Source organism: Drosophila mojavensis, unplaced genomic scaffold (assembly GCF_018153725.1).
Source record: "Drosophila mojavensis isolate 15081-1352.22 unplaced genomic scaffold, ASM1815372v1 contig_36, whole genome shotgun sequence".
NCBI lineage: Eukaryota > Metazoa > Arthropoda > Insecta > Diptera > Drosophilidae > Drosophila > Drosophila mojavensis.
The window spans coordinates 7313614-7337620 of record NW_025318858.1 but is presented as its reverse complement, the minus strand read 5'-3'; the positions used below and the strand labels follow the sequence as shown (position 1 = coordinate 7337620).

Sequence of the window (24007 nt, the reverse complement as noted above, 5' to 3'; positions counted from 1 at the left end):
AATATTCAGTGGCAATGCCTCTGTTTGCCTCTGTTTAACTGCCATTTCCCGTTAATTCCAGCCTTTATTTTCAATTCAACAAAGAGCTCATAGTTCTACACAAATATTTAATTTTCAGCTGAAGTCATACGACATTAACAAAATATTGAAATAAAATATTGATTCAATGTTGATAATCAACCGATATTATAGACATATATGCCGCGTTTAACAATGATAAGATAAAGTACAAATCAAAAGAAACGAGAATATACTTCGGTCCTCAAGTCTTACAAACAGCAAAGCAGGCATTGCAAAAAGCCCATATTCTGTGTTTTCGTTTCATCAACAACAATTAACTGTTTCAAAGCTGCTATTAGCCATATATATACAGTAGCTAAAGATACAATGGTATATCTGTACTGCAGACAAAATTATATAGTAAATATCTAAACATGAGTTAAAGTACTTAAAACTTTGGTACATCGTATATTAATGCCAAGCACTCTTAGCAAATTTACACTAATTTGTTCTAAGGTGTGTTCGCTTAGCAAAACAGACTGTTCAGATTGATTTATAAAGAACAAAGGAAAGACAGAAACCGCAAAGTGCTCTATTTCAAAGTGACCGACGCATAAGATGACTTGTATTCAGTTAAGACATATAACGAGACATTGATGAACTTGCCTAAAGGGTATAGTACAGACCTGCTCTCTTCTTCTTTATTGATGCTTGGAATTTTAATTATTTAGAAATTCTCCATTTTAATAGTCTGTCCGATAGACAGACAGCTGAATCAACTTGGACATTCATGCTAAAAAGGAAAAGCTAATGAAGTAAAAATACCTTGTGTTGCCTTTAAAAACAGCATGCCCTCATCAATTCCTATAGGGTATTAAAGCCTCAAGCGTAGCAAACAGCAACAAAAAATCAATGACGCACAAAAGGTAAAGCAGAATAAAAGCTAATACTAATTAGGCGAAAAGCATTTCAAGTATAGAAAGAAAAGCCTTATGGCAAAAATAAAGAAGATAAATAAACATAGAAATAAAATAAGTAGAAGATGACTAAAGAAAATGAATCAATATTTTGTAATCAAACTAAAACAAAAATTTTAAAAATTCATACGCATAATATATTACATACACTAACATATATTTAAGGCTTATTTATTTTAATTGTCATATATATTTATGTGCGTTTTAATTAAATCATTATTTGCACAATTTTTCGCTCTGTCGAGCTTAAGTAAGTTAAGTACATTACAAAAGACTCTTGATAGATAAGATAAAACACAAATTATTTGCACGACTAACATCACTTTGACAAGCTATTTTCTTACGAATGAGCTCACAGAGTGCCTAAGAGTATTTGAGTAGAAGCTTCCATTTAGCCTTACAAAAAAAGGCTCTACTTTTCCTGTAATTTCCATACAACTCCACAATCTGATTGAAAATGAAAAAAACTCTAAATTCAATTGAGTGCTCGATTTCCTATTAAATATAGATTTCAAATATATCTACGGCTAAGCTGTAAATAATAACTACAAAATGATATGCCATTTATTAAACTGCACCAACCTGGCACTTTGCCCTCAGAATTACTAAAGTAAGTGACAAACCTTTCGCAGCTGTTACCAAAAAGTTAAACAAATTAATACTTGGCCAAAAGTTTGTGAAAGTTTGAACAAAAAATATATTTAAAAAATTATGCTTGCAGAGATAGTAGAATAATTCATGATATATAACACTCAAAAGCTAAGCAGCTTAAATTGTCAGCATTTCTAACATGCAAAGGATTTGGGCTAAAGCACTGCAAAGAGTTCATATATCGCACTCAAAAAGCTGCACCAAATGGACTTGATATGTAAGTGCAATACCTAAATATATATACATACGTATAAGTACATGAAACGGCGAACCATATAAAAGACTTCCTCTTAGGCACTGTTGAGTAGTTCATTGCCGCACAGCGAAACGAACAAAATCTTGGCAGCTGCCTAACTGGCCCCATTGCCAATTTCAGTCCAATCGGAATCCCGATTTGCCTTATAATAGCTTATGACACACTGCGCAACAATTTATTTCATTTTTTATTTTCGCCGTTCAAACAAAACGTATTTACTTGAAATGCTGCCTACTACAACACATTTGGCAAGTTATAGAGCATTACATTATCATTATGCTCATTGCAAATGAATACTAGAGGGGTGGATTGATTTTCATGAACGGTATGTAATATATATACATTTAAAAAATATTATATATATTTATAGAATTAAATATATACATATAAATATCTATTTTGAATCAAGATTAGGAGCTAACTTTATGTAGCTTGGTTTGTGTGTCTGTGCACCTGGTAGTCTATCTGTTCCACTATTCCTCTCGTCATTTTTCATTTTTCTTTCCTAAAATCTCCTCTGATTTAAGGGTATTTACTAGTCAAGCACTGCCGTCAAGATCAGTCTTTCATGTTTTTTAAAGTAATTACTTAAGTGATGAAATTGCAGCTACAATGTAGCTAGATACTTTTTACAGTTGAGCTAAAGCAAAGCCAGCTAACTGAGCATCATACATATTGCTATATGAATGTATATATATATTTGAATATAATATATATCTTACATAATGATATAGCACAAAATTTAAATGATAGACAGCTCAACATTGAAAATAATCGCAATGTGCTAAACACTAATAGCTATAAAAACATTTTCAGCTGGAGAAGACATATGTACATATGTATATAAAATTGTCAACTCGAACAGCTTCAATTAAAGCCCGCTTTGTAGATTTAATTCGCACTATCTGACACTTTACAACAATTGCAAATGTTTTATAATATTCAACCAGAATAAATAATATTTTATAGCAATAACTATATTTCATATATCATAAAGTACTCAAAGAATCAAAACATCGTAAAAATAGAAAATTATGAAAATGTAAATATTTATTTATGCATACGAATAAATATCAATTAAATGATTATGAATAAATTATTATTAGCCTGCCTTAGAGTAAAAAAAAGTGCCCTTTCTTATTTCCTTGCTCTCAGACTTGGATAGACTTGTAGAAAAATGGTGACCTTGTTATTATTCTAAGATTTGTGAGAGCAAGAAAAAAGCCGTTTGTACTCCCACATTAAGCCAAAGCAAGTTGCAAAAACAATTGAAATGAAAGCTGCGGGTAGCAGAGGGGCGGCCCTCGGGCCAAAAACTAAGACAGAGGGCAAACCAGCCCAGCCCGCAAATAGGGCGTTGTTGTTGTTGTTATTATGATTGGGGAGAACCTGGTGTGGGAAAAAAAGACTCGAATTGAGGCAGCAAGAAGTCTGCGCCTTACGAGCCAGAAGCAAACATCATTAAGTAGACTTTTCCACTAACTTCGCTCACGCGTTAGCTCATGTGTGTATCTGTGTGTGTGTGTGCTCATCTGTATGTTTACACTGAGCAAAAAAAAAGTGCTGAAACGGGTCAAGGTGGACATTTTCATTATAAAATGGCAATAAAAAACGTTTACTCAGCCACAGAAATTAAAAGAAAATTGGGTAAATTAGAAAATCTAGCAGTTTGAGCATACTTTGATTTATTGCAAAAATTATAAGAATAAATATTTTGGGTTTCATAAAAGCTCAGCTTATTAAAGTTTTTTATTATTATTATTATTTTTTTTTAAATATAATTTTAAATTAATTAAATTCTTAATATATTATATTCATCTAGTATTAGCAAATTGAGTTCAAGTCTATTACAGATGTATGTATACACAAAACATTCAAACATTGAAGGCAACCCTCGCTTAGTCATGCAGTTTAGTGTCAGACAAGAAGATGGCTCGGAAGCAACAGCAGCGACAGTAAAAGGCAGACAATGTGCGATGCAGTGGAAGCAGTAAAAAGCCACAGCACACACAAGCTTTCATTCAGAAGGTAGCGAACAGAGAAAGAGAGAGAGCGAGAGAGAGATAGACAGAAAGAGAGAGAGAGAGCAGAATAAAGTGTGGAACCTTTTAGGAATGCTGTTGCACCTTGTTGCAGACACAGCTCAGGCAGCAGCTTGTTTATGGCTGTGCAGCGCACATTGCAAATTTATAAAACAACAGAAAGGGAGAGAGAGAGGAGTACACAGGGAGCGAGAGAATAAGAGAGAGTTGCCCTTGGGAGAGAAAATGTGCAATGCTTTTAGCTTTAAGTCGGGAGAGTTCCCTTGGTATAGCCACAACTCACATAGTTTATTTTGAAACTGAATTGGATTGGAATTTCGTTTTGCCATTTGCCTTTTGCCTTTTGCTTCCTTTTTGTCTGTCTGACTCAAACTCTTTCGCTTGCAACTTGTGAACTATTTGTTGATGTTCGTCTCTGCCTTCTTGCATTATTGAGAGTCTATAAAAGCTTGAGCTGCAATGCATTGAAATATACTACATACATACATACGTGGCACGTGCACGTGCTAGAAAGAAACCTTAAATTTGATACAATTTGAATCCATTTAGTATAGACAAATGCATAATCTAAAGGCTATTGGGCACCTCCCTTCCATTCTGCACCAAATTGAATCAAATGTAAGAGCTTTGACCTTGCGCTTTGATTATGCAGAGCATTCAATCTCAGATTAAGAGTGAACTATGATTCAACGTTGAACTTATGCAAAAATCGGAAAAGAAAACAAATCAGAATGTTCCAGTCGGGCGTCAGGGTAAGCTCTTCAATTTTTTTAGTTCTAGCTGTATAGATATAGATAATCCGATTTACCTTGTCTCCTATTTGTTTTTCTCCTTTACTTTCAGACATATAGTTTATATAAAGAAAGCAATGCTCTTGCTCCCTAACCAAGTGTAGAGGCTAGACCCACTTTCTATTGTCAGTTTCTTCTCATTCAGAATCGTGGGAATTACTCGAACTAATCATCACATATATTTTTCGTTTAATTGTCATTTTTAGTCTTTAAGCTGGCCTCAGCTGTGACTTGACTGTTTTCAGAGTTGCTTTGTCTATTTTTGAGTTTCATACGAGCGTTAAATAAGTATGAAATGAGTTGTCACTTGAAAGAACCAACTACATATAGAGGCGAGCCGAAGCAGAGCTAAGCAGACGTCAGCCGATCTCAGCAAATGTTAGCAGATCAAATGCAAAAGCTATGACGATCTTACTTAATTCTCAAATATTTATGTATATGAAATATTTTAAAAGAGCATTTCAAGGAACACGGGAATTTACAGGTGTTGTGACAGGTAACAGTGGACTCGAAACGTCTACGTATTTGTCAGTAAATAGGTGCGAATGAACATGTGGAGCAAAAAGCAAGCTAACAATTCAGGTAGCTAGAATGAACGTAAGAGATGAAGAAAGAAAACACTTGAACGAGCTGTTGACCATTGAATACTCTACAAGATTGTGATCAGAGTCTTATCATAAATGAATAAATATAATACATACATACATATCTATGTTTAACGACTGTGGATTCCTGTTCAGATTTACAGTTTACAAACATATTTACTCTTCATACATTACAAAGTTCTCGAACAATAAATACCCTGTTAAGGGACGAGCTGTCTTATCAGACATTATGCAGAACAAGAAAATGTGATTTAATAAGCTGTATTTGTGTTGATCTATAATATTCATTAAAATAAGAGCAAAATACAATACAATCAATATTCATTGCATATTACACATATTGTGTATAGAAACTAATAGACCCATTGCAAGGGTATGTAAACAAACAAAAGAGAGTAAATGAAAACGAAATCTGTGCACAGCAGCGAAATAGAAGAATAAAAAGAAATATACGTAAAAGGCATAAAGAAGAGAACAGAAAAATCTCAGAACAATCCACCTGTCATGGCCAATATGCCGCATGCTTGCTATCTCTTTCGCTCTCACTCGTTCAGCTGCATTTACGCGCTAAGCGGCCAGCTGCGGACATTTGATCGTGGTAGAAAATAGAGAAGAGGAAAAATGGACAAGCTACTATATATATATATATATATATATTTTTTTTTTTTTTTTATTATTATTATTTTTTTTTTTTTTTTTGTTACACATTTAGCAATTAGAATATTATACATCCGCTCTCAACTTTTCTCATACTGCGCTTCAAGCAGCCAGTTTCTTATAAGAGTTATGTATAAGAGCATAAGGAAAACATGTGCCGATACGTCTATTTTTAGAAACTCATTACAAAAATAACAAACAAAAAAATTACTGATGTCAAATCATAGTCATTGTGATTAATGAACAAAGCTGAGCTATTAAGTCTATGATATATGCACACACATACATGCACACATGTATTTGCCAAGTAATTTAGAGGCGCTTAAAGGCTGTAAATTATAATTCAATTCCAATTAGACAGACTCTGACGTGTCTCGTGCTCCGTTGAAGGTTTGCCTGTGGGTCAAGTTCATTGCAGCAATGTAAGGAATTTAAGGAAACAACAACAAACATATTGATTCTATGGAAGATTTCGTAAGACTTAAAGCTCTAATGCATTATAATGGCCAAATGTTGTTTTACTGGTTGCGAGCCTCTTCTAACGGTTGTTGCTTGCGCAGAAATAAATGCCGCAAATGGCCTTCAAAGCACAAAGTCCGCATTCAAAGTCACACAGCTTCGCGCGTGCGTTTGTGTGTGTGTGTTTCTGCACACATGCACACATATTTATGCATACGCAAGTACACTCGCTAAAGATGCGTATGCGTGAGCACACACACCAAGTCACACACATACATACATATCAGCTGAGCGCTGCCCCAACAAAAACCACCCCCAAACCGACTGGCGCCCCCATAAAGCAGCTTGACGGAAATTTCGACACATAGAGCCAGCCTTGGAGCAGCATCCATAGGAATTTTCAATTTTCAACCCCATTGATTAAGGGAAACTGTGTCAGAAATGCGCCAATTAACGGTGCTCGTACACTCACCTCGTTTGCCGTTTTCTTTCACAGAATTTTGAATGTGAGCTTGGACGTTAAATCGAATGGCAACTGTGTGTTCGATGCTGCTGCTACGCTCTTCTGCAGCGGCGACGTCGACGTCGACGTCAGCTTTAACAGCAGTAACAACAGCTAGACGGATTAATGAAGCGCGCTCTCTGCTCTCTTATACACACACAGGCACAAACACGCAGACGTTTTGATTCACTTTTATTTGATTTGATTTTTATCTCTATCTTTTATCTTTATTCAGCAGCGGCGTCAGCGTCAGCGTCGCCACTGACAATGACATTTTCATACAAACACACGCGGCGCTGGTCAGCGAAATTTCTTGTTGATGTTGCAGTCTCAGCTGGAGAGGGGCGGAGGGGAGGCCCGGCGAGCGGCGGGCGGGGGCTGCAAGTTCTCCAAGGCAGGCTGGCAGGTGCACTTACAAGAGCTCACACACACACAGAAACAGGCGCATACAGCTACCACAGCGACCACTATCAAACACTCTGACACGCACACAAACACGCGACACGAAGCGCAGACATGAGAGACAAACAAACGATGCGGACGCTGGCACCTGGCACTCTGCTTTCATACTCTTTTTCTTTCTTTGTAAATTTCTTATTTTATTTATTTTGCTTTTTATTTTGCACGCGGCGGCGGCGACATTGATGGCTTCTGTTGCTGCAGCACATTTGACTTGAGACTTGAATTTATTTTGATATTATTTCTATCTAATCGCGGGGTTGTGTTTGCCGTCCACGCTTAGATAATGCTTAATGGCCTCTTATCTAGCGCTTTGTCGCCTTTGCATACACTTTTTCTCGTAATTAATAATTTCTTTAAAACAGCCGCGTTCCGACGTGCTGATTCTTCGGCGTCGAAACAACAACAACTACGAACAACAAACCAAATATGGCCCTAGCAGTTATATCTTAAAAATACCACAAAAAACAACTTCGTATTCTGGTATTTTTTAGGGAATTACTGATGCTGGTATATTTTGGAATAAGACAATACAAGTTTCTATTAAATGACTTAAATCGAAGATTCAAGTATGAATTTTAACAGATTATTTTGTTATATTAATTGAAATAGTTATTTTTCCATATTCATTTAAAAACTAAAATCAGCTGCCATGTAAACTTTCATCGCTATAAGCACTGACTATGTTTCCACAATGTAAATCAAAAGCTAAGCGATATGGCTACCTTTGAAAACTACTTTAGGTAAGAACCATACCACACTAGTGTATTTGAGCAATAGATGGCGCTTAACAAATATATCAACGTATGGATTCTGTTAACTAACATTTTGGCGTCGTTGTTAACGCACGCTGCTCACTTTCGCTATACTGTTAAGTTGACTGTTAATCCCATGGCGCAAAATTCAAAATATTGGCAAATTTAAGTACATAGTTCTTTTTTGGGTAGTAAACTAATTAAATTAAAATTTATTGCACTTATGAATTTAAAAAAAAAAATAGAGGAGTTCAACACTTAAGACATATTTATATATATATCTACAATCAAACATTGGAAGAAACACAATAATTGCAAAATATGTATTTTATACAACACGTCAGATTTGAAATCTCAAGTGGAAAAGAAGCTCGTAATACTTTAAGCTGTAATCATATATAAATTAATTTTACCCTCTTCTTCCCATAGACCTAGGAATACATTTACACAAGTCAAGAGCTCTTTAAGCCCAAAAGCAAAGTCTATCTGGTTCATATCGCTGTATAAAGTTTTTGCGTAATATTTCTGAAATGGATATTCATCCTCTCTTTGCCTGTCTTTCCTCGCTCGACCACGCTCTCTCTTACTCTTTTGCAGCATCTTCTCGCTCGTCTAGTGCCGTTTTATCTGTGAATGATAAGGAAAATCACGGTGATAAGAACGATTCTCAACTCAAATTTGCTTACGTATGAGATGTCTTACAATGCGCTTGCTTAACGCTCACAAATCATATTTTATATAGATATTATTATTATTATATATATTATAGAGCTCGCTAAAAATACATCGTGTAATCAAAGTTGTTTTCCTTTAGGCTTTTGTATATTCTGATAAAGTTTTATGCTATTAATTATTCAATATATATATATATATAAATTGAATAACTTTTATAATAGTTTATAAAAATGTGCATTTTTATTAACTATTTAAATTATTTAAATTTATATTGTTTATAAATATTAAATTTTTGAAACACACTTTTTTGCTACAATTTAAACTTAACAATCTTATCTTTAATGTTATAACTGTTTTTTTTTTATCGTCGGTGACAAACACCTTTAGTGTTATATGTGACCCATAAAGCGCTTTGGGCTCGCCTATGATCTAAAAGGGCGCAATTTATTAGAGTTTTTTTTTTTAACACTTCAAAAAAATGCAATGCTTTTATAATTATTTATTTACTTAAAATTTGACATATTTTCAGCCTTGTGACTTTGAGAGTTATTCATGAATAAATAAATAATTTCAGAAATAAATGAAAGCTTGATCAACTCATTGAACACACCTCGTACAAGCACAATTACAACAAAAATATATTACTAAAATATTTTGTTGATCAACTCTCGTATGTCTTCTCTGAACTTCCCTTTACTTTCCCAATTGCAGCGGACTCTTCCTCTTCCATTGACCTTACCAAGTTAAAGACCTTAAAACTTTGTGCTGTAATAGGGAGCGAGCACATGTTTTTACCGTTACCAGGCGGCGTTTGGCGATCATCAGACTGATAAACACCTGTTGGCAATATCAATCAAGGCGATTTAGAATTTATCAATTAATTGTAAAGTTTTGTTGTTGGCCCGTTCCATGTGATTTGCATCGAAAGTCGTCGAATAGTTTCATCGTCTCGTAGTTGTGTTCGCAATTTCATTTAGCTCGGCCGAAAAACACATTGCGCGTTTTTCATTTATTGTGAATAGTTTTTCCTAACGAAATGCCTAAAACTTTTACCGCTCAGCGTCAATTTTCGTGTGCAAAACTTTTTGGCAATCGAGCGCCCGGTCAAAAGGAGCCATCGGAATCCTTGCTAGCCTGTGAAATGGCCTATGAATACGGCTGATGAAGCGCTGAAAGAGTAGAAAGAAAAATATAAGTAATTAGTTTAAAGTGATAGAAGTTGAAGTAAACGAATAAATATAATTTAATAAATAAAATGCAAAAATCCATTAATAATATAAATTAATAAAATATAAAATAAAAAATAAAATAAAATAAAATAAAAAAAAAACTATAAAAGAACCAATTAAAATATTAAACAATGTTAAATTTAAATTAAATTAATTTGTAAAAAATTAAATCAATTTTTAACAAATTTTAAAATATAAAAATAGTAAATAGTTTAACAAAAATCATTTTTAAGTAAATTTTTAGTTAATTAAAACATAAAAAAAAATTAAAGCTGTACAATTAATTTTAAAGAAAACTTAAATCAATATTCAAAAAACTATAACAAAAATTAATAAAAAAAATAATAATTAATTAAAAAATGAATAAAAATTTTACCACAGTAGTAGTTTAGATGAAGAAAAAGAAGATTATAAATAAATTTCCATAGCTATGGCTTATTCATATTTATGTATATATTAATAATATATATACATTTTAAAAATAATACAACTTTAATCAAGACATACTTTACTCAAAGAACAAATAATAAATACAAAAACTTTTCATTCTGAACATATTAGATAGCTGCTCATAAATTTCGATTCTACTCAGAGTCTCTCCATCAAAACCGCCGTTCAATATTGCCCGATCAAGCAGTCTCAGCTCAAGTGATCCACTCGGGATAAAATTGATCTCGCAGCCGTTGGAAGATTTGCCTTTTATCACACCTCCGCGCAAACCTTGGCCTAACCGCCATCTCTCTCCGCTGTCGAGTTGTCACTCAGCGTGACATTGTTGCGCGTCCGTCATTCAAAAGAAAAACAGACTATCACAGAATAGACATTATCTTAGGGGTATCTCGACTGTCGTCTGCACATCATCAACAAAAACAGCTCAGCTGAGAGCAGCGGAACGTCGCTGTCGTCGTCTCATGAGCTGTCACTAATACGGTAACTGCTCCAATTTAAGTTAGAATCTCAGCAGCATCTCGTCTGGGGAAGTGAGCAACGCTGCTGGTGCTGCTGCTATTGCTATTGCTATTGCTATTGCTCTCCATAGATTAGCGGGCGAGCGCGAGTTCAGCTCAGGAGATTGCAAAAGATATAATACAAATGCACAAATCTATATGGCCCATCCGATAAGAGATTCTTATATATTTGTTCACTCAGTCTCGGTGCGAACGGCGACTGTGAAAGTGGAAGCGCGGCAGCCCAAAATCCAAATCGAAGCCAAACCGAATCAAAAGGCCAATTCAAGCAAAAGTTTGACAAATATTAAAATATCAAGTATACGCAATGTAAGCAAATGAAGTGTGAAGTGAGTGCAGAAGTCAAGCTGAAATAAACCTTGTAAAATGCAAAATAATAGTTAAATGATTTAAATTGAGTAAACAGATAAATAAAACTAAAAAACCTTGAAAATAATAAAAAATTAAATTTAAATAAAACCAGCACAAATATTTTACAGTGTAACAAAATGTAACAAATTAAAAAGAAAACAGCAAAGTTGAAATATATACTTAAATATATATATACAAATATACAAAAAGGAAAAAATACCGAAGCAACAACAACAACAACAATTTCGACTTTTGTGCGCCGTTTATGAACACAAATTTCAATTGGATTTAATCAAAATCATAAGAAAACTCTGCCACAGATCCAAACACTCAAAGCATACGCACACACAGACAGTCATTAAGTTGTGCGTGTATTAGTATACCTGTGTGTAGGTGTGAGTCTCTCTCTCGCTGCCTGTGTGAGTGTGCCTGTGCCTGTGTCTGTGTCTGTGTCTGTGTGTCCCAGTGTCGTCTGACCGAGAAACTAAGACGCTGCGTCGCTGCATTTGATTGAAACGAACTTCAAACAGCCAAACAGCAAAACTGTGCATCAGTGTGTGTGTGTATCGGAAAGTAACTGAAAGTATCTGCAAAATGGTCAAAATGGCCAGCGAGGAGACGGTCACCGAGCCATCACACACCGAAAGGATCGAATTGTCGCACTTCGGTGAATTCTGCCAGCGTCGCGGCATTAATCCCAATTTGATAATGCTCAAGATAACGCTCTTTGTCATGTATGGAGGTGAGTACGCATATAGAGATACCGAATATAGATACAGCAACAAATATATGCATATAGATAAAATGATAAAGAGCCAATGCCATTAAAAAGTAATTATAGAGAGGAGGGAAGCGGACTCTGATGAATTTCGAGCTAAACGAAACGTGACGTCCAATCAACGTCTTGTCAATGTTGTGCTGGGCGGCAGGTGTCTGTTTTTCGTTTTTAACCTGTTCCTACCAGTTTGCTGATAAGACCTGTAAAATGACAGCTGAAGCAATGATAATTAAATAATTATGTTAAATATGTCAGCAAAGATTTGATACAGATTAACTTTTTAATTCTTGCTTGCCATTAGGTTAGACAAATAAGGTTAGGTTAGACAAATAATTAAAGAGATAAACTTTAAACAGATTGCAGCTGAATTTATCTGGGCGAGAGTTCTTTGTTTTTCTCGTGATCTGATAATAGTTTGAAGTTTTGAATTCGTACAAATTTCGAATTTTATTTTGCATAACAAAAAACACAAAGTTTAATAAGAATTAAAATATTAATATTTTTTATATAATTTTGATGTATAATAAATATTCTTCAAAAACTATTTCATTAGCCAAAAGAAAAAAATATTTATGATTACTCAAGAAATATTATTATTGCATATTATAGTGTTTATAAAAGACGTTTAATGTAATGAATAGATTAGTAGTTAAATTAAATACATTTTTGGGACTATACTGATGAAATACACAACTTGAAAACCCTGTGACTACTTAAACTACTTTCAGTCACCAGCGTATATGCACGTCTTGCCTCTATCGATGATCTTCTCAAGTTCTTCTTCTTACCATCATTCCAATTTAATAATTACTCTAATTATTTCTCTTTTTCCTGCAATTTGTAATACAAGGATAAGAATTTGTATCAAATAGGAGTAGTTCCAACCGCCTCATTCGATTTTTGAAACAGGAATATGATACAGAATCCAATCAGAACCAATTGCAAAATGTTGCAGATTCAAGTGAGAATATTAATTGAGGCGTTAGTAGGGCAGCTCAGAGTCTTTGTTAAATATATACACACATATATCTACATATATACAGTTGCAGCACAGCCCTCCCATCCCACACCCCATAGAAAGAGACAAATATGAAATATGGCTGCAAAAAATGGCCCAATAAAGTGTCCCATTGAAATAGCAGTCGAACAAACACTCATGTGCAGTGCCAATATAACAAGCTTTGTTGGCTTAGACAAAAATATCGAATCAGCAATTTGTTTGATTATCGCAAATATGTGACACGAGCACACAACAGGCACGAGCCGTGTATCGGCTGGGCGTCATTCGTGCCAGCTGCGCATTTGGGATGCGACAGGATGTGAGGGCCATAAACGAGTTGGCTGTTTAATCAGACACAATTTACAAAGCCACTGCCAAAGCCGGAAACTGAGCACAGAGATGCAGAGCAGTGCACGACAAACAGTGGTCGGGCTTAACTGCGGACATGGAAGGGCACGAGCTGACGCTCGCCGGCTTCATTTGCAATTAGTTAATCCATTAATGGATTTATTTAATGTGCCGGCGAAAGCGTCGACAAGTATGCATTAAGAGCTGTATTAAGATTATTTTACATGTAAGCTGTTAAATAAATAATAATATATTTTATGCGTGCTGGGCACGATCATACACAGAGCTCGAAAGGGCAAAGCCTACACGCATAATAATTGGCTTGAAGATAAATAGAAACCAGATTAAAATCTAAATTGATTTCAAATTGAAGTTCAACATTTAAATTGAAATGGAAATTTAGTTAAATTGAGATGTCAACTACAATATAAATTGAATTAAAATAAAAATGAAATTTATATATGTAATACAGTGACAAATAAAATAAAATACAAATTGAAACTAAAATATAAACATGTATTTAAATGGAAAAGTATAAAATTAAATTATAATATAAATCAAATAAATAAATGAACATTTTAAATAAAATGAAACTGAAGAAAATAATAATATATAATATTATGTAAGAAAAAAAGAAAGAAATTAAGTGAAAAATAAAATTAGAAATAATAAAAATGAAAATTAAAATTCAAATAATATTGAAACAAAAAATTAAATTTTATATTAAACTGAAAATACATTTAAATATAAAATAGAAATGTAATGTAAATTAAGTAGAATTGATTTTATTTTATTTTTTTTTTTTATTTTATTTAAAATGGAAATTTAAAATGAAAATTTAAATTAAAATGGAACGTTGAATTAAAATGGAAATAAAGAAAAATAGAATCTAAAATTAAAATTATAGTTTAAATGGATATAAAATAAAATCAAAATTAAAAGTTAATTGAAAATTAAATAGTGATTAAAAATTATGTTTTAAATTTTAAAAAAATTGTATTTGCCTTTGACATTCGCTCAAACACTCTCTCATTCGAATCCCGCACAGAGTGTACGTAATATAAACAAGGCACATTCTTCTGCAGCAGAGATTCGCTTAGTCGAATACGAAATACAAAGAGCGAGTTAGGCTGGCAGTGAATCTTGGAATTCATTATCACATGAATATGCCCCGGCTATACCCGATGTCGTTCGCGATCTTCGCAAATGCTGACTAGCATATAGAACTGGAACTGCAAATATAGGCCGTGGTCGGAAGTTATCAATTAGGCACAAAATGAGTTACACATTTCGTATAAATTTAGTTACACAAACACACTGAGATGGCTCTTGCTTGCTTTTCCTTTTGATAAACTGCACAGCAGCTTTTCACAGTATGAGGCAATTAAGACACAGCCATATACAATACATACATATATGTGTGTATGTGTTTGTCTCTGTATGCATATATATGTACATATGCCTGTCATATATGCATGAATTTGTTCAGCTTTTGTAAATAAATCTAAGCTTAGTTTTATTTGCCTTGTTGTTGCTGTTGTTGCTGTTGCGATTGCTGCTGCTGCGACTGCTGCTGCTGCTGCTATATACATATATATGTCTCTTAAACTTAAATCAAGTCAAATCATCTGACCGTGCGCCGTTTTTCGCTGCCAGCGGTCAATGACAAAAACATTTTGCGATCATTTCGCTGCCCCTTCGCTCTGCTCCTACACTTTTCCTCTCTGTTATTATTTTATTATTATTATTATTTTTTTTTTTTGTCTGTTTCTAATAAGGCGACCTCTGTTTGGCCATTGGTCGTAAGTTTTATTTGTTCATATCATTAAAGTCGAATTGTCGCAAATATTAGTATTAATGTGTTTTTTATTCGCTTTGATATTCACGCCTTTGTCCACACATTTAGTTGACAGTCGGTTAACATTTTCTGCTTCTACTACATACTACTCTATATTTAAATGTTGACTGGGTATTTTTTCAATTGTATGCGGCCGTTGATCGTCACTTTCTCGAAGTTCTATGGCTCTATAATGCCATAAAGGAAAAGTGAGTGGTATTACTTATCTTTACTCCAAGCTAACTTCTATTCCCGAGCTATAAATTTAGATAAATTATAGCCAGCTGCATGGTTTTATCTCTATGCTTAAGTTATAAAATTATATCAGAGTTGGCATATTAAATAGAATACTATTTGTCTAACCTTTAGAGCATATGTCTTTGAGCAATATATAAACTGAATATTTTTATATTTGTATTTTTAAATGTAAGTACTATTTTTAAATTTCTGCACAATATTAATATGAAGTAATACAAAAGCTAAATTTAAAAAAAAAAAAAAACTATAATAAATAAAATCAAAAGCTTTTATTTCATACTTTGTTTTAATACTTGTCTAACTTCAAATATTCCTCTTTATTTTTTAGCCACTTCATCCTTGTTGCCATATTTAACTATTCATATGCAATCAATTGGTTTGACGGTGGAAGAAATTGCGATTATCTATTTGGCATTGCCGTTCACAACTTTTCTCAGTCCGCCAATAACAGGTGAGTGAGCAAACCGAAATGAAGGCAATTGACTGAAATTGCATATGAAATCGAAACGGATAAAAAATATACATAAAAATATTACATTTCAATTTACCATAATATTCTTAAAAACATGCATGCAAATCATTTGAATTAAATACAAATTAAAGAATATATTTATATATATATATTTTTTTATTTTAATTATTTTTTTTTATATATATTATATTTAATAACCACAGCCAGTCACAAATATGAATTTAATGTTGATTTTGAATCTAAAATTTCATAGCATACCTGAAGGAGTCGCTAGAACATTTAAATCATTTGTGGCTGCTTAGTTTAGTATTTAATTAAAACTTATGCAGTTTATTAATCAAGTCAAGATCTCATCTCGTAATGCTGTTTAACTTACATTTACTTCGAGCAGTTTCTTTCATCTCAATCTGTAGGTAAATGTGAGCAACTTTGTCAATGGTGAGGGCCATCTTCTAGTCAACATACTTATTTGATAAAGCTTGCCCACTTTATGCAACACTTTGCCAAGCCACAGAGGCAGCTGCACATACGCAGACACACACACACACAGACACACACTCTTTCACACACACACTTACATACACGCATGCAGACACAAATCTCATTTATCTAGAGTTTGTAACTTGGCATTCACTTCTCTACTTTTCTCTGTCGCCGTGCAGGTTTTCTCGTTGACAAATTTGGCAAATACAAACCAGTCGTTGTGATGAGTCTACTGCTGAATGCAATTTTCCATCACTCCCTGCTCTTCATACCCCAGCAGGAGATACCCGGTGTGGTGCCATCGGCGTTTGTAATACGCCATCCGGACAGCGGAGACATTGAGGTAAGCATGCATTTCAATAACGCAAGGAGCAGAGCATCACTCTGGTGTGCACATACCGTAGGTCTTGTGCTGTTGGAGTGAATGGCTAGAGGATACCCTACATCTGTGTAGCTGCTTAGCACATATCCTGATTCTCATCTATAGGACTGCACTTATAGAGTGTGCTTAACGAACAGATATCCTCAATGAACATATATACATATTATCTGATTATATATTAGATTCTATAATATCTTAGATTCAAATATCGATATTTACTATTAATGTATTTAATAGAAACTATATACATAATGTTATATAAATAACATATTATGTCCTCTTTTACTGCTGCCTGTTACATACAGAAAAAGAAATCCCATTATGCGCTCCCTATCCGTTCTCAATCGGCTCTACAGGGTATAGGAACTACAAAACTCTGTCAAGTTTGTCTGGCTGCAATTTTCCCTTTAATTAGATTAATTGCTCGATTCGTAATGGATAAACCTCCTTTCCAAATGCCCAAATTGAATTGAATCTCAGAGTTTGCTTTAAATTCTTAAGAGCAACGCATGTCGATGTTTTGGTTAAGTACAAAATTAATGCAGCCGCATTGCCAGGGCGTGTGGGTGTGAGTAAGGGCGTCTGTGTTTGTGTGTGTGTGCGTGAGTGTCTATTTGGCTTTTAGCTAGAGTGCAATCTGGTTATACATTAGCCAACACTCACACAGCAACACACCCACACACCTACACACACAAACACTCACACGGACACCTCCCTGTTACTTGCTATGGGATACAAAGCTATTTCCAGGCAGCTGTTGCACAGTAGATTTAATGCGCTTACCTTATGAAACGTTGTTGTTACTGTCATTGTTATTGTTGTTGTTGCACCTGCAATTATGACTGTGACAATAGTTTGGCCAAAGCTAAGTAGTTGACATTGGCAAACTGCGTTAGTTGACTGAAATGTGACACAGAATTTCAACCCGTCCAACTCTGACGTCTGCCCTTAGTTTCTGAGAAGGAAGCGACGAAAAGAAACAAATAAGGAAATACTGAGGGTCTGAGGAAACAAATAAATAATGAAATATAATGCGAATAAACTTTGTGTGATTCAACAGGTTAATTAACCTTAATATTTTTAATTGTTTAAATTAATTATGAGCCTTCGATTATTCTCTGAACAGTGCTATTAATTAGGGAACGTCACAACGTCAATTGAAGCTTGAAATTGCTATAATTGCTATAATCTTTTCACATACAGATTTTGTTTGGGCTTTGTTAAAATGTATATAACTGGACGAAGGAGGCGTGGCCGATAAAGTGTATATATTCTTGATCAGTACGACGAGGTTAATTGATTTGACCCCGTCTTTTCCATACGCATATCCCCAAATCATTATATAAACATAGTGGTAACAGTTCTATGTTACTGTTAATTAACATTTATCACTCTGTTTCTCATTTTTTGCACCTGGTACTTCGAAACCTTTCACAAAAAATAGCAGGTGCGCAGGCGCTTATACTGTTGCTGCTTCTTAGCTTGTAATCAAAATATATTACTTGCCGAAAATACTGACATGAGATGCTCTATACAAATAGAAATTTTGAACACTATATACAAGATTTAGTGCACAGTAGAAAGCAGTTAGCTGCAGCTTAGGTATTAAAGCGGAGAAATATACTCAAGAATTCTTTTTGCTCCAATTTTCCTTTTCCGACAGCTTTTATTCAACTAAACCCCGATTTTAGATTTTTTAACTTGACAATGTAAATGGAATATTAAATGTGGAATATAAAAAAGTATATTTACCTTTTTTAAAAAAGAAACTGCTGCAAAAAAGGCAACAAATTGTTCTGATATATTTATGAATATATTCACCACGCGAAAGAAAGCCCCGTTAAACTTACCCTATACTTGAAGTTAGATTAAAATTCAACAAGTGTAAAATAAATTTTGGTTATATTCTTGATTAACAAATTCAGTTAACAGGAAACCATTAATGAGCTATTCGCGCAATTGATTCAGTGCAATAGCAAATATTTCATTATGCCCTATTTATTTTTATCGATTTTCAATGGGTACCTACTATGACGGCGTCTATTTAATATTGCCTTGGGAATGTTTTACTTAGTCTCGAATTGCTGCAACGGACACGTATTCAATTGTGGCGAACGCATTTCGTGTCTCTCTCTGCCTCCTCGCCGGTCTACGGTCTACACTGAATGTCTATATTTTTACTTATTTTGCGAGCACAACTGAAGACGCAGCGAGACAGCCGTGCGTTAGCAGAGGAGCATAAGAGCCCGGCATTTATTTGTGGCGCCACCATAACGCTGTCACAATCAATACAGACTTAAACACTACGGCACACGCCCACATGGAGCTATAAAACGCACACAAAGCTAACAAGTGACTTTATAAGTGTGTCTCTCTCTCTCTGGTTGTGTGAGTGCGAGAGATAGTTAGAGCGATAGAGAGGGAGAGAGAGAGAGAGAGAGAGTGCGTAGCTGGCATCCACTTGCTACACATTGCTGTGCGCCCATCAGCCCGTCTCACGTTGACGCGCACACAAGTGCAGAGCTGTACGTATTACGCATACGCACGGTGTGCCGCGCCGTCTGTAGCAGATGCTGCATCTGTTTGCATTGCATAGTATTTGGCTTGGCCCAGTTTATGTTTAAGGCCCTGCATGCGCATAAATTTCATGTCATGTCGATTCATTGATTGTGGCAAATAACTGTCTGCCTGTCCAACCTATTGGACCTTGTGAATGCTAATACTCGACATCCCATCCCATTTCATCCGCTTCGCAACGAATAAAATTTGTTGCCCAGCAAATTCCGTTTTATGTTTTTTGTCTTTGTTGTTGTTGTTGTTGTTGTTGCTGCTGTTGCCGTATTTTATGCATTGTGGACAGTTTGGGTTATTGCTGCTTTCTTTCATTATTGCTTTTGCAATTTCGGCTGCTGCTGTTGTCATTGGTTTAATAAAATATTAAGTACTGAATTGTCTCCCATATGAACGGCTAAGCCAAGCAAGCCAAAGCACAATTTGTGCTGCAAATATTTATTGAAAGTGAGCTGAGCAAATAAAATGCTGAATAGAGCACTCTGGCTCCGGTTTCAAATTGCAAATGGAAACACTTAACAATAACAAAAATTCCACTGGCTTAAATAACATTATGCAACAAGGTTTCAAATCGAGCAAAAGCAAAGATTTCTTTTTGAAAGGAACTTTTACGTTAAAGTTGTCGAAATGAAAAAAGTAACAGTTGCACAAGAGCATAAACAGGATTATTTAAAGTGCTTCGGGGATGATTTCCTATTTGATTTAATTGATGGCAAAACAATTTTTTTATGTGCATAAAAAATATATAAAATTTGCTAAAAATAATGGTACAAAATATATGTACAGAAAATTTGCGCTATTTTTTTTTTTTTTTTTTTTTTAGCCCATTCCGCATGTATTCATTTTACCGATAAATGACTTAATTTAATTGATTTGACATGACAATTTAATAAGATCAAATGGTGTGTATAAATATTACAGGTTTAGTGTCTAATTAAGAATTATTAAATCACTAAAAAATGGCAAATATATGGAATTAAATATATATATATATATATATATATATATATATATATATATATATATATACATATCTTTTTTACATTTTATCACAATTTTTATGTATTAAAAAAAATATAAGAATATATATGAATATAATTTAATTTATACGTTTTATACACCCGACAAATAAAAAGAAAAAAAAAATGTTTTAATTTTGTTGAACAGTGTGAATCCATGGCAGTTGATTTGCAACATTTTCGAACGTTTAAATATTCTGTGCATATTAAAAGGGGCTCGGAAAAAATAGTAATTATACTATCAGAATAAGTAAACGGGCCCAAAATGGGTTAACACGCATGGGTAGGCTTTAACAGCCAAATCTCGAGGCCAATAAAAACGAGAGCAGCCTTTGTTAAGTTTTTATATATGTACATGTGATATATGGCTACATAAGCCTAAAGCATATTTCGGTTTATTAGCCTTTTGCATGCGCTTCCAGCTCAAATTAATTTCGTTTTCTTGATATTTTTCTGCGCTGCAGGAAAATTAATAAATATTGTTAATCAGCTTTGGAGCTCTTAGCTGAGGCCTAAGAACATTCAATTTGTTATGCAGATCTACCCATGCCATATTCCTTTAATACATATATGCACTCACGCACACACTTACACATGCACACATGCACACACACATATGTATGTATAGAGGCAGGCACCCACACGAAAGTTAAATATCTCGTTTTTCAGAGGTAGAGCCTTCAATTTTGGTTAGTGCCCACATTTAAATGCCAAATGCGGTCGCAACTTATTCATGTGTGAATTTTACATTGTGTGGAGGAGAAAGCATTAAGTGCGCAGCTTGCGGCATTCGTAGTTGTCTGCCCGCGCACGTGTGTGTGTATGTGTGTGAATGTGTGTGTGGGTGGGTGTGAGTGTAAATATGTTGAAACGGAAGTTTAAACATTCCCAGAGGCAGCTGGCAGCTACGTACAGCCCATACAGGATAACTTATAGTCGCGCCCATTTAGCAGATTGCCTATGAATGACTTGCACAAAACTTTGACTGTAACAATTAAGAATGATTTTGTGGGAGTTGCGCTTAACTAAGAGCTACTCGAAATGAGAAGCAGGTGTTCAGCCTGGCAACCCACTTATGCATATATCAAATTTGTTAACTCTAGTCTCTAGCAAGCTAAGGAGCAGACTTACCTGCCTAGAGTTATGTAACTTTGCTATCAATTTCTAATTAAACGCGAGCATTTTAATTGCACCTACTAAAAGTTAGGCTGCGATCAATTTCACACTTGACAATCTCGCAAGCTGTGGGGGACAAGAAGTTGCAGAGAAAAAGTTCAGAATCATTAAAAAATAATAATAATAATAAAATAAAATAATAATAAAATGATTAAATTTGATAATTAATATTTAATTTTTAACTTTGTTTTGAAACAGTTTTCTATGAGAACATAAAGAATTAATAACAAAAAAAAAAAAAAAAAAAACTAACAAATGTTTGATTTACTTAAATAAATTACATATTCCGAAAAAAGTTTATTATCTTATTATTAAATATTTAATTTTACATCAACGCAAAAAGTCACTATATTCAAGTAAAAGCTTATTTATAAATATGATTTAATATATACATATATAAATGTCTATACATACGACTGCAATATTTGAATACCTTTGACCTCTTTAGCAATTTAAATTAAGACTCCATTTTTGAATAGCTCAATATTATTTGCAAAACTAAGCTTGAGTACTTTTCCCATTGAGCAGTCAAAGAAATGCAAATATGAAAATGGAATATGGCAGCATCCAGGGGCTCTCAACTGATAACAAGCAACGAAATATATTAGTGGCTTCTAAGAACCAACTACAAAACTACTAACAAACAGCAATACAGAATGCCAGAGAGCGGGACAGAGAGACAGACAGACAGGGAGAGAGAGGAAGAGGAAGATCTAAACAAGTTCTAAACAGAGGCAGAGGCAGTGCCAAAAAAAAAAAAAAAAAAAAAAAGAATCCACTTATGTAGAAGTGCACGTCAGCTACACATGCGTGCGTGTGTGTGTGTGTTTGTGTGTGAGTGTAACTGTGTGTGTTTGTGTGTATCACGTACATTTATCTTGATGTCGTTTTGCAGCACTTAAACTACACTAGCAACACACGTACATCTCACACACACACACACACACACACACATTCAGGCACACAGACAGCTGAGCTGCAATACTGTATGTATTACAGCCCCGTTGTCGTTAGTCGTAATGAAACGCAATGGACCTGCGTGTTAAGGGCCTCGTTGTGGTCCTCGTTGTGGACCCGTGCCAGTCGCACGCATTGCCTTAAATGCGAATTTTGCGCAAAGTATCCTTAACTTTAAGATACGCACACTCGAAACACTCTCGCATTCGTCATTTGGACACTTGGCCACACACTCACGCACTCACGCACACACACACACACACAGAATAATAGGCAGCGCTGTGCATGGGATTCGTATTTATGACGTGCACATAAAGTACCATAAAATGAAGACAATACGTAGTTGCATCAACAATACCTTCGACGTTATCGTAAGCACAGAAAATTCTCAGCTATGACCCAGATATTTCGTAAATTCACGTCCATTAACTGGCTTTGTTTCTAGTTCGTTCTGCAAGGTTCATTGATGGGAGATTCTTAAACCATAACGTAAAGCGGATTTTCAGCTATTTTGAAGGGAAAATTTGGCCATGGACTCAAAAGGAAAGTGGTTTGTGCTTGTGAAGAACTGCACAATATTTTCATAATATCTAAAATACGCATTTGAAATTCGTAAAAATTTCATTTTAGATGATTGTAGAATTTATCTCTTATGTGTTGTTCTGTTGAGATTCTCGGTATCTCCTCAATATGCAAAGCTGTTTCGCAATTAAAATGTATAGTTATTTCTATAATATCGATAGTCATCGCATCTAATATTGATAAATAGCGATGTAATATAGGTAAATAGGAATTCAATGACAAACCAATATAATTTAAAAGAATAAATTATTTAAAATATAATACGAAATAATATTAAATAGTAGTAGAACTAGTTGATTTGCCTAGAGACTTCATGTTGAGGGCTTACAAATGTATCATCTCATTAAAATAACTTGAATGTAAAACGAATTTGGTTACTATAAATTCCATAAGAAATAAATTCTATCGGCTTATCGCCCTTTGGCCCCGTGATACATGCAAACGATTCCGAAATAAACAAATAAATAAATAAACACATGGAAGGCAAGATAAGAACTTAATCAATGCTTATCGTATAATGTAATTTGCTGTCTGTATTGAATGACGAGCTTACTTAACAGTGTTCAGGCTTAAACATCCAATTATAACAAAGTGTGCATAGTTGATCTTCATAGACTCCCCGCTCGAGTCCGCAACAGTCTCAAAGTGCCCTGAAAGGCTTTAAAGCCGATTGCATCTGTGCCAACATTATGCTGGTAGTTGCTCTTGCTGTTGCTGTTGCGGCTGCTGCTGCTGCTGCTTCTGCTGCTGCTGCTGTTGGCTCTGCT

General features: G+C 34.5%; 2 protein-coding genes and 2 long non-coding RNA genes across 8 annotated transcripts in view; 2 read left to right on the top strand and 2 right to left on the bottom strand.

Annotated features, from left to right (window-relative positions):
* The window catches only part of LOC6576252 (mitogen-activated protein kinase-binding protein 1), a 64473-nt gene extending 56659 nt beyond the window's left edge, over positions 1 to 7814 (bottom strand). For 2 of the 3 annotated variants that reach the window (XM_015165064.3, XM_015165068.3), the window contains exon 1: positions 6911 to 7814. The gene's annotated coding sequence lies outside the window, so the exon portion shown is untranslated. The remainder of the gene's footprint in view (positions 1 to 6910) is intronic. The other variant, XM_002002208.4, reaches the window with a different exon arrangement.
* Positions 7815 to 8407: 593 nt separating this feature from the next.
* Positions 8408 to 10022, bottom strand: LOC122757219. Of its 2 annotated transcripts, XR_006357168.1 has the most exons (3): positions 9337 to 10005; positions 9133 to 9258; positions 8408 to 8781 (listed from the first exon to the last, which is right to left on the bottom strand). It is a non-coding gene; the product is annotated as an uncharacterized LOC122757219 (long non-coding RNA). The 2 variants fall into 2 exon arrangements; XR_006357167.1 differs by having other exon boundaries at positions 9133 to 10022.
* Positions 10023 to 11562: 1540 nt separating this feature from the next.
* LOC6576250 overlaps positions 11563 to 24007 on the top strand; it is a 29371-nt gene continuing 16926 nt past the window's right edge. The window contains exons 1-3 of one of the 2 annotated variants that reach the window (XM_015165060.3): positions 11563 to 12119; positions 15927 to 16049; positions 16733 to 16896. In XM_015165060.3, coding sequence (XP_015020546.2) covers positions 11972 to 12119; positions 15927 to 16049; positions 16733 to 16896 — 435 coding nt within the window. In that variant the 5' untranslated portion in view covers positions 11563 to 11971. The remainder of the gene's footprint in view (positions 12120 to 15926; positions 16050 to 16732; positions 16897 to 24007) is intronic. The other variant, XM_002002206.4, reaches the window with a different exon arrangement.
* LOC122757180 lies at positions 22560 to 23609 on the top strand. The gene is made up of 2 exons (XR_006357105.1): positions 22560 to 23029; positions 23104 to 23609. It is a non-coding gene; the product is annotated as an uncharacterized LOC122757180 (long non-coding RNA).